Here is a 13,992-nt window from a genome sequence, read left to right as displayed (position 1 = left end):
ACTAACTAAACATTTTGGATCATGCTCCATGTCAAGAAGTTAACCCTAGGATTTGCTTTAATATGGGTTGATCTGTTCTCTCTGAAGAGTAAAATAATCATAGTTAAACTTTGTTTGGCTTATAGTTGGCACAACTTTGGATTTGTTACTGCGCGCGTCAGTAAAGTCCAAATTTACATTCCTGTAAATTCATATAAGCGTGTGCCAATCATGCATTACGCGAAACACAACTGGACTAGGCGCTCTGCTGAACTGCATGCCCTCCATTCTATATGATTCAAATGATTCCATATGAATCCATGATGTTGTGAGTCTTTGTCAGTTATAAGCCAAACAAAGTATGTGTATAGCGGTTACTATAGCCTTATCTAAACAGTTGAATTGATCTTTCAATATTTCTAAAACTACTTGAATTCAAGTGTTTGAAGACTTCAACTAAATTGTTCCACCTGTTGATACATTATAAAACCAGTTACCATTTGTGAAAAAAAAACATTCCACCCAACTCAACAAACTTTTCTTGTATTAAATAGTAGATGTAGAAATAATACCTGTTGCCTTGCCTGTAAGCTTTAATTATTTTAACACCAAAATATATTTTGTCTTGACACGTTTATTGTAAAACAGGGCATACCACTTTCCGGATTGAGCATTTTCCTTGTGTCTGGTCCCATCAGGACCCAGGTGTGTCTCTTCACGGAGCGACCTTTTATAAACCCAAGTGCTACCATGACAAAGTTTAAAGAAGTAAAATAAGATGACTTGAGATAAAATTGGGCAAAAAAATAAAGATTGTTTGCTTGTCCTCCTACAACCGACCATCCTAAACGTTTTTTGAAAAACTGTTTGTGAAAAAGATTTCATTACGTATACTCCATCGAAAAAGATGTCAGACATGAAGAAGCTCAAAAAAACTTTTGTGTCTCAAAATCAAAAAGTTAATGTTCGCCACTGTCTGATATACCAATATTATAACACAGCTACATCATCACATCTTTTCAATTTGCAATAGACCTTGAATGTATATGACCTTGTGTATTTGAGAAAGTAGTTTGTACAAACAAAAGTGTCATTGACAAGAATTGAAGCTTATGTCTGCAGTCTGTAGACGAGTTGCAGACCTGAGTGAGAATGCATGGCCACTTTTGGAGAAAAAGGGAAAAAAATACTTGCCAACTGACCAACCCATATCTATAAAAAGTGGTCTACGGACAAGCAAACAATATTTTTTTTTTGCTTTACCTCATGACAAATGAAAGGTAATCATTTAATGACAGTTCATATGATTCAGGCAAATCATGATCTATTGTTCCAAGCTTAGTTTTGAACTTTGAACCTCAATGTTTTTCACCTGAAGCTATGTTCACTTTGTGTCCATTTCTCATGACATTCACAGGTGCTTTTTGCTAAATTGATACTGCTTTGTGTTACCATCAGTATAATAATTCACATTGTAGCCTAAGCCCTCCTGTAGATCTTGAATGATATTTAGCCACAAATATCTAAAGGTACTTTTAAGGAAGGAGGATATAAATTCAAAAGGAAAAATCTGCTATATAAAATTTACAAATGTATGCGTACATAGCAATGATTACACCGTGACTGACTTCGGCTGGTCACAGAGGGCAGTACAAACATTTATTAGGCGTCTTGTTGTAGTTGCAAATTAGTGTGCTCTTGTATTTCTTTTTTAACCTTATCTTGTATATTTTTTTTTACATAATATTATTATATTTTATATCCTTTTTAGTTTTAGGTCTAGACTACTGATCATTTTGTTTGCATAGTGCAGCAAAATAACTTGTAGCTGTATAATAGGTTATGTAAATCCAGTTTTTTAAAGTCATGTAGATTTCACTAACTGGCCAGTTTAAGTATCATGAAAGAAAGGCTAAAGCCTGCTAGTGGTTGTTTTCTGGATGAGGCACAAAACTAGTTAAACTACAATGTTTTGATTCCGAATGTTTACTACCCAGAGAAGATATTTTATGCTTCCCATAATGCATTTCTCCCATTCCAATTTCCGTACCGATCTTATATGCAGTGCAACTTGGGTTGATAGTGACAAAATGTACCTCAATGAACAGAGCTGAGAGCCATCCAGAACTTGCCAAATGTTTATTTCTTGACTATCGACCCATGTTTAGCCAGGCTATTCTCAAAATTAATACAAAGGGAACCTGTAAAAAGTAATGGCAGTGAATTTGATGAAATGAGATGATGTATCATGTTGCAAAGGATTCTGGGAAGGGTAACATATCTTCTCTGTGTACTACCAACCTGATGAGTATTTTCAAGAAAGTGAGTGTACAAGTTTGATATTTCGGACTCCGGAGTTCCCAGAATGGAGGTAAAACATTATCACAGTAATTTTGTTCAGTGGACTACTTCCAATTCCAGAAAAATATGTTAAGAATAGTATCATGTTTTGCCAAATGAAACATAGCTAAATTCTATGCCTTTAGATAGTTAGTTGGTAATAAAAGTCAAATTTTAATATTTGGCCAGTTTTTGGAAATAATGGCCATATGATTGAAAAACCACGTGTTCATGGAGTGCACTGACTCCAGTGTGTGATTGGTTGTTTACGAATTTCCCACCACCTACCGAAACTTATGTGGAATGAAGCTGATCAAGTGTTATTGCTTTTGCTTGGCATTCAATTTTTCATAATCCGATTCAAAAATGTAAATTTCACATCTACTTCACCCTTTTCGTCATCAGTTGACTAAAATCAATCATTGCAGTTCTCCAACGAATCCCTGCTGATATGAAGTATGATTATGCAGATATGAAAGCAAGTATTTGATTGAATTATGTCATGAATTATTTTGCATCACATTGGTTGAGTAAAATTAGACTTTGTACACTTCCTTCTTGTAATCACTGCACAATAACAATTGCCAAAGGTTTTTACTGCTGATTTTGAAACTGTTGATCAAAAACTGTTATTAAGAGTTCACTTTAAAACCCCTACTCTGATTAGCTTGTAATAGGCGGGACTTATAACATCGCAGATTGATATAGAATGGTGTACACATAGGTGGGCACAGCACCTATGTGAACTGCGCTTTGTGGGACTGACACCCGCTTTTGTGAATTTACGTGGGGAGTAACAAAAAGCAAAAAATATTTGCCTATTACAAGCTGATCATTGTTTGTACGCACTAACCTACATGTATTGTAAGACATCCGTTTCATCTTTTTATGAAAACATTGTGTAAAATATATTATGTTTATTGTTTCTTGTACATTACTTATTTTATTAAAGGATATTGTTTGATATTTTACCAAATGTAATGATTCAATTTTGATTATTTTTGCTTAGTTCTGCAAATTGGTCATAAGATATAAGAATATGTTTCTAGCAAGTAAATTTAGCGAGGATCAACACATTTTCACAGATGTTTTGGGTAAATTGCACAATTAAAGAATTGCACAATTAAAGATTTGGTATGGTAAATATGTGCTTACCTTATTTTAAAGACAAAACTATTAATTTGGTGAATGGACAATCAAAAACCGAATGGAGCTGGGCTTTGTTGAAGTTGCTTTAAATCACTAAATATAACATGTCATTTTAATTCATCTTAGCATCATTTACATACATTCATGTATTGCTCTGCACAAATGAAAAATGACTCTTTGACATGTTGGGTTCAGGAACATTAAATTTCTGAAAAACATTGGTCAGTGGCATGGAGTAGCATACATGTACTGATTTCATTTAAATGAATGGATTTCAATAACAAGGCAAAACATTTGATCTATTACATGTATAAATGATTATGTCAATATTTTATTCTAAAGCATAATAACCAATATTCACCAACTAGTTTGAAGTGGTGACATTACATTACCAGACCTACAAGTATACTGTAAAAGTAGAAATTTTCGCGAGGTTTTTATTTTCGCGAATTTCACGAGTGGACATAAAATCGCGAAAATAAAAACTTGCTAAAATAACCTTTTGCATTAGGTTTCTATTGTATCAATATCAAAACCGCGAAATTTAATTCTCGTGCAATTGACAACATCTTCAAAATCGCGAAAATATTGACTTTTACGGTATGTACTGGTAGTAAAAACATTGCTCACATTCTATTGAAAGTGATGCCACAAAATACATATAGATACATAATGGATACATGTATACAATGTAGAATTCACAACCTCATCATTATTGAGTACTGGGGATAAAGGGCATCCAGGAACTCTAAACTATACGGTGTCTTATCTCAAGAAAGCCATGTTGGATTCTACAGTGGCAGATTCAAAACAGTGCATTTATGCCGGTTTATAAATTTATACAAATACTATGTTGCATATTGCAAGATTAAGTTAAATGATTGATTGCACAGAATATACATGGTAAAAGCTTATTCACACTAAGCAAATGTTCACTAGAAATTTTCTTTTGATTGTTACTTGTTGAATTATTATATAATATAATCTTGCCATTTTCCAATTCATACTTCCAGAGCTGACCCACATTGTACAAGGAAAGGGTGGAATGTGCTTTATAAAGCATGCCATTCATTCATTCAAGGACCAGTCACTAGTGTTGGTGTATCATGGGTAATATGGACTTCTCACTGATTAAAATAGGCAATCCTTATTATTTTGTGATACATCGCTTACAAAACCTTACTGTTCATTCTCTGCTTTAGTGTCTGAATCCTCAAGATTTGTGTCATCCATTACATTACCTTGGTTACTTATAGAGACTAACTCATCATCTATAAGGTCATCAGGGTCACCATTATTAGAATCTTTAGTGACACTTTCAGGTTCCCTGTCATTGTCAGGAGTGGGATTAGAATGGTTTCCATTGTCATCTAAATTGACAACATCATCATCATTGACCACTTCAGATTTGGTAGGTTTACCAGAATCTGACATAGTATTATCCTTGTCCTCAACAGATGGGATTTGAGCACTGGAATCTTCAGGTATACCAAACCCTGAAGTTCCTTCAGGAGTATCAGAACCTGCCCTAGTATTATCCTTGTCATTGACAGATGGGATTTGAGCACTGGAATCTTCAGATGTACCAAACCCTGAAGTTGCTTCAGGACTACCAGAACCTGCCCTAGTATTATCCTTGTCATCGACAGATGGGATTTGAGCACTGGAATCGTCATGAGTACCAGAATTTGAAGCTGCTTCATTATCATCGGATTTTTCATTTGGACTATCTGCAAAATGAACTCCTTTACCTTTTGTCTCTTTTACATCTGATATATTCTGTACATTTGTCATTTCTTTGTTATCATTATCTTGAGATGTATTGTAATCTTGTCCCTGAGATTCTTGCACTTGTTTAGTGTCTTCCCTGTCATTATCATCACCCCTGGGGTGCTTCCCATCATCATATCCATCATGAGTTGTGTCTTGTGCCCCATCAACCTCAGATATTATATCCACAGTCTTTGCAGATGGATTTCGTACCAAGCTACTCGAAGGTACCATGTGTTGACCACTTTCATTTGCACTTCTTCCTTGACCGACTCCTCTGACTGAAAACTCCCTCGAGATTTGCTTGAATTTGTATAAGATACATAGGAAGAGGATATGACCGATGAGCCTGTGGTGTAAGAATGCTTATCCTTTATCACTTGTGGTGGTGGTGGATCTGGTGGCTTGACTAGTGTGTAATGTTGCCTTCCATTATGCTTGTATGCTACCACCATCTGACCTCGCTTTTGAGCTACAGAGTGAAGGAAGCTTGAGCGGCTTTCAATACCTGAAGAGAAATGACAAAAATATTTTAGAAGAAAAAGCTTGAGAGATGCTTGTATTTGAGATAACCATCAGCTTTATATTCAGATGCATGCAGTCTGGTCATTTTAGCAAAGGAGGCAAAACCCTCACCATCTAAATTATGTCCTGGCTGTGGAGGGGAATCGAAATCCAGAAGGACTGATTTAACACATTACCATCATACTTTGATCTGACAGATTTCCTGATGGGGAAGTCTGCTCTTACCTCTGCCCCTTCCCAGTGATGTCCCTGGTGATATTCATCATAATATGTAATCATTGCATCATCTTGAATGCTACTTTTGACTTTGAGGACCTCAAGTACATCCATCCAGTCATGTTTTAGCCACATTGTGATGTAATACCAGCCATCATATGCTTGCATGGTTGGATATATCTGCATTTTTGGTTTACCTCTCTGGTCTTTCTGTCAGACAAGAATGACAAAACTCACCTGATTCTGATCTAGTTGTACGCACACTTCTCTCCTTGCGGGGACTCTCTGGAGGACTATCTGTGTCTCTGGGACTCTTCCATGCAAACCAGTTACTGTTAGGTCCTGGCGATGTTGGCAGTAGCATTCGTGGAATAGGCTTATCATTTGAAGCTGATGTCCAATGAAGATCGGTTGAACCAGCAGCTTCTAGCCGGGCTTCTAGTCTTCCAGGAGCTGAAGAAGGAACTGTTTGACTTCTTCTCTTTACGCACATACCCTGGTATAAAAACAATGTCAAGACATCAAAATTTTGAAACTTCTACTAAAAGATGCAGACAAGTTTAAGTGATCACTGATTAGTCAAGGTATTTCAATGTTCTGAAGATTCCACACTGACAACAAATAAATCTGTTTGCTTCTTACTATCAAATACAGACTCTTACTACAAATACAGAGAAGAGAATTTGACATGACCGAGAAAAATTAAAAAATTAAAAGTATGATTCTGTCGTTAATTTCTTAGGCAGAATTGTTTGATTTTTCTTGGTCTCGAGATTGTCAGCCATCATGTTTTCTTTGGCACTTCAACACTTGGATCCTTTTCAGATAATCTCGACACACTTGGGGAGGCGCGAGCTGTAAGGACCATGCTGCATAAACTCACCTTGTAACTGGTGGTACCATCGTTATTTCTAACAGCATTAGCAAGGAATGTCATCTGAGCATAAAGACTTGGTAGACTTGTAGTATTACGCATCCCATAATTGGATTCAGAGTGTAAGATCCGAAATGGCCGGGGATTTGTCACTGCTCTTCTGTATAAAGGTTTCGGATTCTTTGAAACGGGAAGTGGCGGCTCCTCTGGGGGGTTCAAACGACCCTGTGATTGGAATATAAATGGATTAAATAGTGTATCTCAAAAGGGCAATTTTAGTCTTCTGGATTGATCACTAGGTACACCATGAAATAATTAATCGGCAATCTTTTCCAATTAGAGCATGTACCCAGCAAACACAAAAATGTTTTGAAAATGTTATAATCGTATCATAAACACCTTTAATTTTATTCACAACGTTTTAATAACATTAAAATGTTATTGTAAAATATTTTTTGCAAGCATTAATCAACTCTTAATGACATCGAGTTTTCAAAAATGTTTTTGGAACATAATTAAAATGTTTTATACCCTTATATATTACAACATGTGTTTGCTGGGGAATCGAGTTCCGAAATCATTTTTGCGAGGAAAATGTTTTTGGTTTCTTTTGAAAGATGTAAACTAAGCTAATTAAATCTTATGATATAATAATGAAATATTTGAAAATGACAATTACTTGATAATGAAAGTATTTGATAATGAAATATTTTGCTGTGTGATCAAAAATGCACGAGCTTTCAAATTCAGCAAATGCGTTTACAAGTAGGCCTATACACATTTTTAACCAGTTTTAAAAATAATGCAGGCCTACCCAACAAACATGTTCTTAACACGTTTATTCAAACCGTTTTAATAACATTTAAATGTCAGATGAAGATCATGAATACGTTTTTAAAACGTTATTGTAAAATATTTGGGGGCACACAATTTTGTCAACAGTTAAATAATATTCTGTTAGAATGTTTTGCATCACGTTTTCAAAAATGTTTTGTTAATGTTATTTTAATATCAAAATACGTTTTTATACCCTTCATAATATAACCAGTCATTTAAGCCTTTTCTGTCAAACGTGTTTTTGCCAAGTGTGTAAACCAACACAAAACGTTTTACAGGAAACATTTAAATGTCTAGTTATGTGAGGGTATAAAAACGTTTCAATAACATTCAGGAAACATTTCTGAAAACTTACTGCAAAACATTCTAACACAATGTCAAAATATTTTCCAAAAATGTTTGCCAGAAATATTTGTCAATATCATTTTGACAACATTTTAAAATGTTGTTAAAGTGTTGATTTTTTTTTCATATAAAACGTTTTAAAATGTTTTCAAGGCCTTTATGTAACCTAACATTTAATTATTAAAACGTTTCGACCAAACCAAAACGTGTTTATAACGTTTTAAAAACATTTTTGTGTTTGCTGTGTAGTCTCGTGTATTGAGTGATTAATGCGAATGTGTTTATACCAGTACCTTTTCTCCCTTGATATTTCGATAGAGGAGTGGTCCCCGGGGGGGGCACTCACATGTTAAGGTGGTACGGGTATGTGCGGCGCTCAATTAAGGGTCCCTTTTTCAGGCTCTCCGGCAGTTCCTTAAGCCCCACATTTGGATCTGCTCCAGTTCTTTGAGCCTCAAACTCTGACAATTGTAGCTCTTTAAGCTCAAATTTGGAAATAATTTAGAAATTTTTAGCTCAACAGCCTATAATTTGGCCCTAATTTCAGTTCTTCTATTTTGCCCGAAAATCAGTTCTTAGTTCCCAAAGTTCGGCGCTCCGCGCCGCACACCCCTACCAAAATTTAAGTTGAGTGCCCCCCCCGGGCCCCGGGGGAGTGGTCTTTCCATAGTTTCTTACCTTTTCTGCCTTGTTGTATATGTCGATGGAGGAGTGGTCTTTCCATAGTTTCTTACCTTTTCTCCCTTGTTGTATATGTCGATGGAGGAGTGATCTTTCCATAGTTTCTTACCTTTTCTCCCTTGTTGTATATGTCGATGGAGGAGTGATCTTTCCATAGTTTCTTACCTTTTCTCCCTTGTTGTATATGTCGATGGAGGAGTGATCTTTCCATAGTTTCTTACCTTTTCTCCCTTGTTGTATATGTCGATGGAGGAGTGATCTTTCCATAGTTTCTTACCTTTTCTCCTTTGTTGTATATGTCGATGGAGGAGTGGTCTTTCCATAGTTTCTTACCTTTTCTCCCTTGTTGTATATGTCGATGGAGGAGTGGTCTTTCCATAGTTTCTTACCTTTTCTCCCTTGTTGTATATGTCGATGGAGGAGTGGTCTTTCCATAGTTTCTTACCTTTTCTCCCTTGTTGTATATGTCGATGGAGGAGTGATCTTTCCATAGTTTCTTACCTTTTCTCCCTTGTTGTATATGTCGATGGAGGAGTGGTCTTTCCATAGTTTCTTACCTTTTCTCCCTTGTTGTATATGTCGATGGAGGAGTGGTCTTTCCATAGTTTCTTACCTTTTCTCCCTTGTTGTATATGTCGATGGAGGAGTGGTCTTTCCATAGTTTCTTACCTTTTCTACCTTGTTGTATATGTCGATGGAGGAGTGATCTTTCCATAGTTTCTTACCTTTTCTCCCTTGTTGTATATGTCGATGGAGGAGTGATCTTTCCATAGTTTCTTACCTTTTCTCCTTTGTTGTATATGTCGATGGAGGAGTGGTCTTTCCATAGTTTCTTACCTTTTCTCCCTTGTTGTATATGTCGATGGAGGAGTGGTCTTTCCATAGTTTCTTACCTTTTCTCCCTTGTTGTATATGTCGATGGAGGAGTGATCTTTCCATAGTTTCTTACCTTTTCTCCCTTGTTGTATATGTCGATGGAGGAGTGGTCTTTCCATAGTTTCTTACCTTTTCTCCCTTGTTGTATATGTCGATGGAGGAGTGGTCTTTCCATAGTTTCTTACCTTTTCTCCCTTGTTGTATATGTCGATGGAGGAGTGGTCTTTCCATAGTTTCTTACCTTTTCTCCCTTGTTGTATATGTCGATGGAGGAGTGGTCTTTCCATAGTTTCTTACCTTTTCTCCCTTGTTGTATATGTCGATGGAGGAGTGGTCTTTCCATAGTTTCTTACCTTTTCTCCCTTGTTGTATATGTCGATGGAGGAGTGGTCTTTCCATAGTTTCTTACCTTTTCTCCCTTGTTGTATATGTCGATGGAGGAGTGGTCTTTCCATAGTTTCTTACCTTTTCTCCATTGTTGTATATGTCGATGGAGGAGTGGTCTTTCCATAGTTTCTTACCTTTTCTCCCTTGTTGTATATGTCGATGGAGGAGTGGTCTTTCGGTAGTTTCTTACCTTTTCTCCCTTGTTGTATATGTCGATGGAGGAGTGGTCTTTCCATAGTTTCTTTGCACTTAACTTTGATCTTCCATGAGTAATTTTAGGCAGAGATGATGACGATGACGACGTCGGCGATGGACGAGACATTATCTCATGACCATTATGTGAAGGTACTCTGTCAGTTTCTTATGGTCCTGTTTAAAGAGAGTGGATTGAACATTAATTGATCAATACATTAACTTTTAAGTTAAGAAGTTAAAACTAAGTTAAGAAATTAAAACTCTTCAGCATGGGCTTTTCCAGGTAAATTATGCCCTTCCCCATAGAGGATATCGGGGGGGGGGGCACATCAAAAAAATTGGTGGGTATGTTCCCCCAGAAGAATTTGCGAGCTGGCAGCTAAAGTGGGTCTTTTGGAGCTGCAAACAAGTAAAATTTGGACTTTTGGAACTGTGAACAATCAAAATCAAGGGTGCTTTTTGGTTGAAAATCGACTGGAGAGGATATGGAAACTTGTTGCTCCAAGAAATCCTCACATTAAGGGATTAAGAGCATGGAAAGTTTGGAAATCCGATAACGAATGTGTTCAAGGGGTTGAGGAGTAAAATTTTGATCAGGAAAAAAATGGATTTCCATTAGCCATCCCAAAAAATTTCTGGAATTCCAGGAGCCAAAAAATGTTTGGAAATCCATGTAACAGTATTATTTTAAGGTGGTTGGAATAAGATTTTGATCAGAAAACTGAAATAGATTTCCATTATTTAGCCATCCCAAAATATTTCTGGAATTCCAGAAGTGAGGAAGAAATTCTGGAATTCCCAAATGAAAGACAAACTAGGACATAGAGGAATAGTATAGAGTATGGCCAACAATATTTTGTTTGTAAAATGGGGAAAAACTGGAATCTCAATAAATTATTCTTTCTGACTTGGGAGGGTATAGAATATCTGAAGGCCCAATGTGCTATAGGTTCTTTGATATTTTGATCCGCATGGAATGGATCTTGAATCCTACATCATCAGATCGGAGTGGGATGGATGGATGGAGTTTGTGTTGGTTTTCATTTATGTATTCTTTGTCGTTTTTATTGATTGCAGATGATATCTGAGACTATTATACCTGATATTCAGGTATAATAGTCTTCAGTCTTCAGTCAGTTCACTCCAAGAAAGTTTGAAACTTGTCCATGGAGACTTCACAAAGTGCAGTTGTGTAGGTGCAGATATACAAAGTGCGAGTAAAAATCCTCTTCATCTCTTTTAGAGGCGATGATGGGTGGTAGTGGGTTGGAGATCCCGCACTACCGGAAGAGCCACAGCTTGGAAGACAGCGACAGATGGTGATTCAACTGCTTCCTGGGGTAGCCTATTCCAGATTGGTATAGTTCTTACATAAAATGAGTACTTGTAAGTATCTCTGGCAGCTGGAACAGGATGATATCTGAGATGGTGACTTTTTCTTCCGGAGGTAGGATGCAACTGGACACATGGCGGGAACTGTAAGTTGATCTGCTGGTAATGTATTTTGAAGAACATGGTACATTGGGACATCAAGCGTCTGGTGGCTAGTAGATCCAAGTCAAGTTGGCTGAGCAGAGGTGTAATGCTTGTGTATCTACCATACTCTCCACAGATGAATCGCACTGCTTGTCTCTGGATGGCTTCCAACAGTTTGATGTCTCCTTCAGCATACGGACTCCATGCTGCTGTGCCGTACTCAAGTTGCGGACGCACTAGAGCCTGGTATGCACGTAGTTTGACGTTTCTAGAGCAGGGTCCAAGGTCTCAGGATGATATTATGTGCAATTAAGATACAGTTTTTACGTGTCACGTGTCTTGTCATGAACATTTATTATATATTTTCACTTTAAACTATAACCATGCACACGCGACATCAAGTTTCAGATTGACGTAGGCCTATTCCCGGGCCTATTCCATGTATTTTAATATAAAAATACCCAAGATTCAGACAAGACATAACTAGCGAGAACAAGTATACTCCCGCTAGCACCTTATATATTAATGTTTAGGCTAAACTGCACGAATCACGCGTCCTTATTATTTAGTTTTTCTATTATGTCGGTCTTTGTGTAAGTCAGTTCAAGATGCATTACAATTATTTCAAATCGGAATATACATACACTCACCTTTTAAATGAACCAGTCTGCAAAAGTACATATCTGTTCTGCATTACACTGTTGCTAGTCCAATATACTGAACTCGGAAGAGTAATGTTAGGCTACTGTTTAGTTGATTTATTGGAGTCAAACACATACATGTATCTGCCAATAATTCTATCCATAGATAAACACGTTATATCAATAATAAAATTGCACACATAGATATAATTGACTCCATGACAATACAGTGCTAATATTCCATTTTATTATTCCTATTCATTGCACCTGACTTCCTTTCATTGGAGTGATATTGGTAAATACTGACAGCCTTTCAGCCTCAGACATTCAAGTGTTTACATGCATATCCTCTATTCAGAGATCAAACAATACCATTTTCGATTTATTTGATTGACTGTTTTTATCGACAACACGTTCGAATGTAATATGCTCGAAAACAAAATCGCCGGCACCAAGTTGAAAAAACAAAAGGTCAAGTTTTAATTTGTTATATTGAAAACTGGGTTAAGAAATGTCATAAAAGAAATAATTTTACATCCCAGGACCTACGTTTTCACAGTTTTTTGTAAGCAACAAATTCTTATGAAACTATTTTAAACTGTTGCGATTTGGTAGTTCACAGCATCTTGCGAATGGAGTGAGCTTTGGCAAAAATTGCATTGATCATTTCATAGCGAGTGTGTAGAAGAATTCAAATATCACAGATATACTTTTGTAGGTCCTGTGGTTCTTAGGACTTTATGTTTTAAGAGTGCTGAAACAACAACATAACTTACAACAATAAATTAAGCAAGTTTTCAAAGTACATACGATTTTTAGAATGAAATTTTGCAAAACATCAAAGTGTTATTAGGCCTACTTATTTTTCATCAATATATTGATTTAGATAATGAAAGTCGATTTTTTTTTTGGCTGCTTCGACCAACACCTCGTACTCTTTATGTCATTTCTGTCAATTTCACCGGGAATTTCGCTCACTGTTGCCAAATTAATGAGGCTCAGCAAGTGTAAGTGGTACGTTGAAAAAGGTCAAAATTAGATTTTGCCAGAAAATATGTTTTCTATTTTTATGTTTTCCTATACTTGACTTTGCCTCCATGAGTGTGACTCGCCTGTAGGCCTATACCTATTTCATGCATGGTTAACGGTTGCCGAATTGTCAAATTTATACAGTTCAATTTCATATAGGCCTAAATATTATATAAAAAGATAAAACAACAGATATCCACATTGTTTCGAATTCTTTTGATTCGATCATAATTGCAAACTGACAGTAGGTCAATAGTTTCCGATTATCGTATTATGATAGCACTCTGCAGGAGGAGGAACTTTGCCCTCAGGGCTATTAGTGCTCAATAGGGCGTCCATAGCAACCGTGTTGGCATTTATAGTGCTATCTGCCATTGTGCATAGATTTTAAATGCATTGTGTCAGAAGAAATGATAAAAGGAGATACAAGGATAGGCTTAATTATTGTATAAAATGAGGCAAATAATTTGGTATATATGTCATGTCCACCAAAAACAAGAGATTGAGCATGTTAAGGGATGGGGTATGAACGTTTGGACAGTATTTATTGTGGGACATTAGAGCACATCAGACATATCGAATTGCATTTTGAATACGAAGAATGTCCTTCAGATATCAAATAATTTTGATTTTTTGAAATTCGCAAAGTAATACACATGGCAAAAAATGATT

General features: G+C 36.4%; 1 protein-coding gene across 1 annotated transcript; it reads right to left on the bottom strand.

Moving 5' to 3' along the window:
- Positions 1-5,417: 5,417 nt before the first annotated feature.
- LOC140155423 (uncharacterized) lies at positions 5,418-12,580 on the bottom strand. The gene is made up of 5 exons (XM_072178269.1): positions 12,301-12,580; positions 10,170-10,348; positions 6,863-7,078; positions 6,217-6,475; positions 5,418-5,746 (listed from the first exon to the last, which is right to left on the bottom strand). Exons 2-5 carry the CDS (start codon positions 10,299-10,301, stop codon positions 5,418-5,420), a joined length of 936 nt encoding a protein of 311 aa, XP_072034370.1. The 5' UTR covers positions 10,302-10,348; positions 12,301-12,580.
- Between the last annotated feature and the right edge of the window lie 1,412 nt (positions 12,581-13,992).

This window comes from Amphiura filiformis, chromosome 6 (genome assembly GCF_039555335.1).
Source record: "Amphiura filiformis chromosome 6, Afil_fr2py, whole genome shotgun sequence".
Lineage (NCBI taxonomy): Eukaryota > Metazoa > Echinodermata > Ophiuroidea > Amphilepidida > Amphiuridae > Amphiura > Amphiura filiformis.
This window is presented reverse-complemented; position numbering and strand designations above follow the sequence as displayed.

What these genes read in the sequence shown, in the direction of transcription:
- LOC140155423 (XM_072178269.1), bottom strand. Translation starts at nt 10,301, where the DNA reads ATGTCTCGTCCATCGCCGACGTCGTCATCGTCATCATCTCTGCCTAAA. An exon ending in TATACAACAAGGGAGAAAAG is followed by an intron (nt 7,079 to 10,169) that starts GTAAGAAACTAC and finishes TTCCAATCACAG; the next exon opens with GGTCGTTTGAACCCCCCAGA. An exon ending in TACAACTAGATCAGAATCAG is followed by an intron (nt 5,747 to 6,216) that starts GTGAGTTTTGTC and finishes ATTTCTCTTCAG; the next exon opens with GTATTGAAAGCCGCTCAAGC.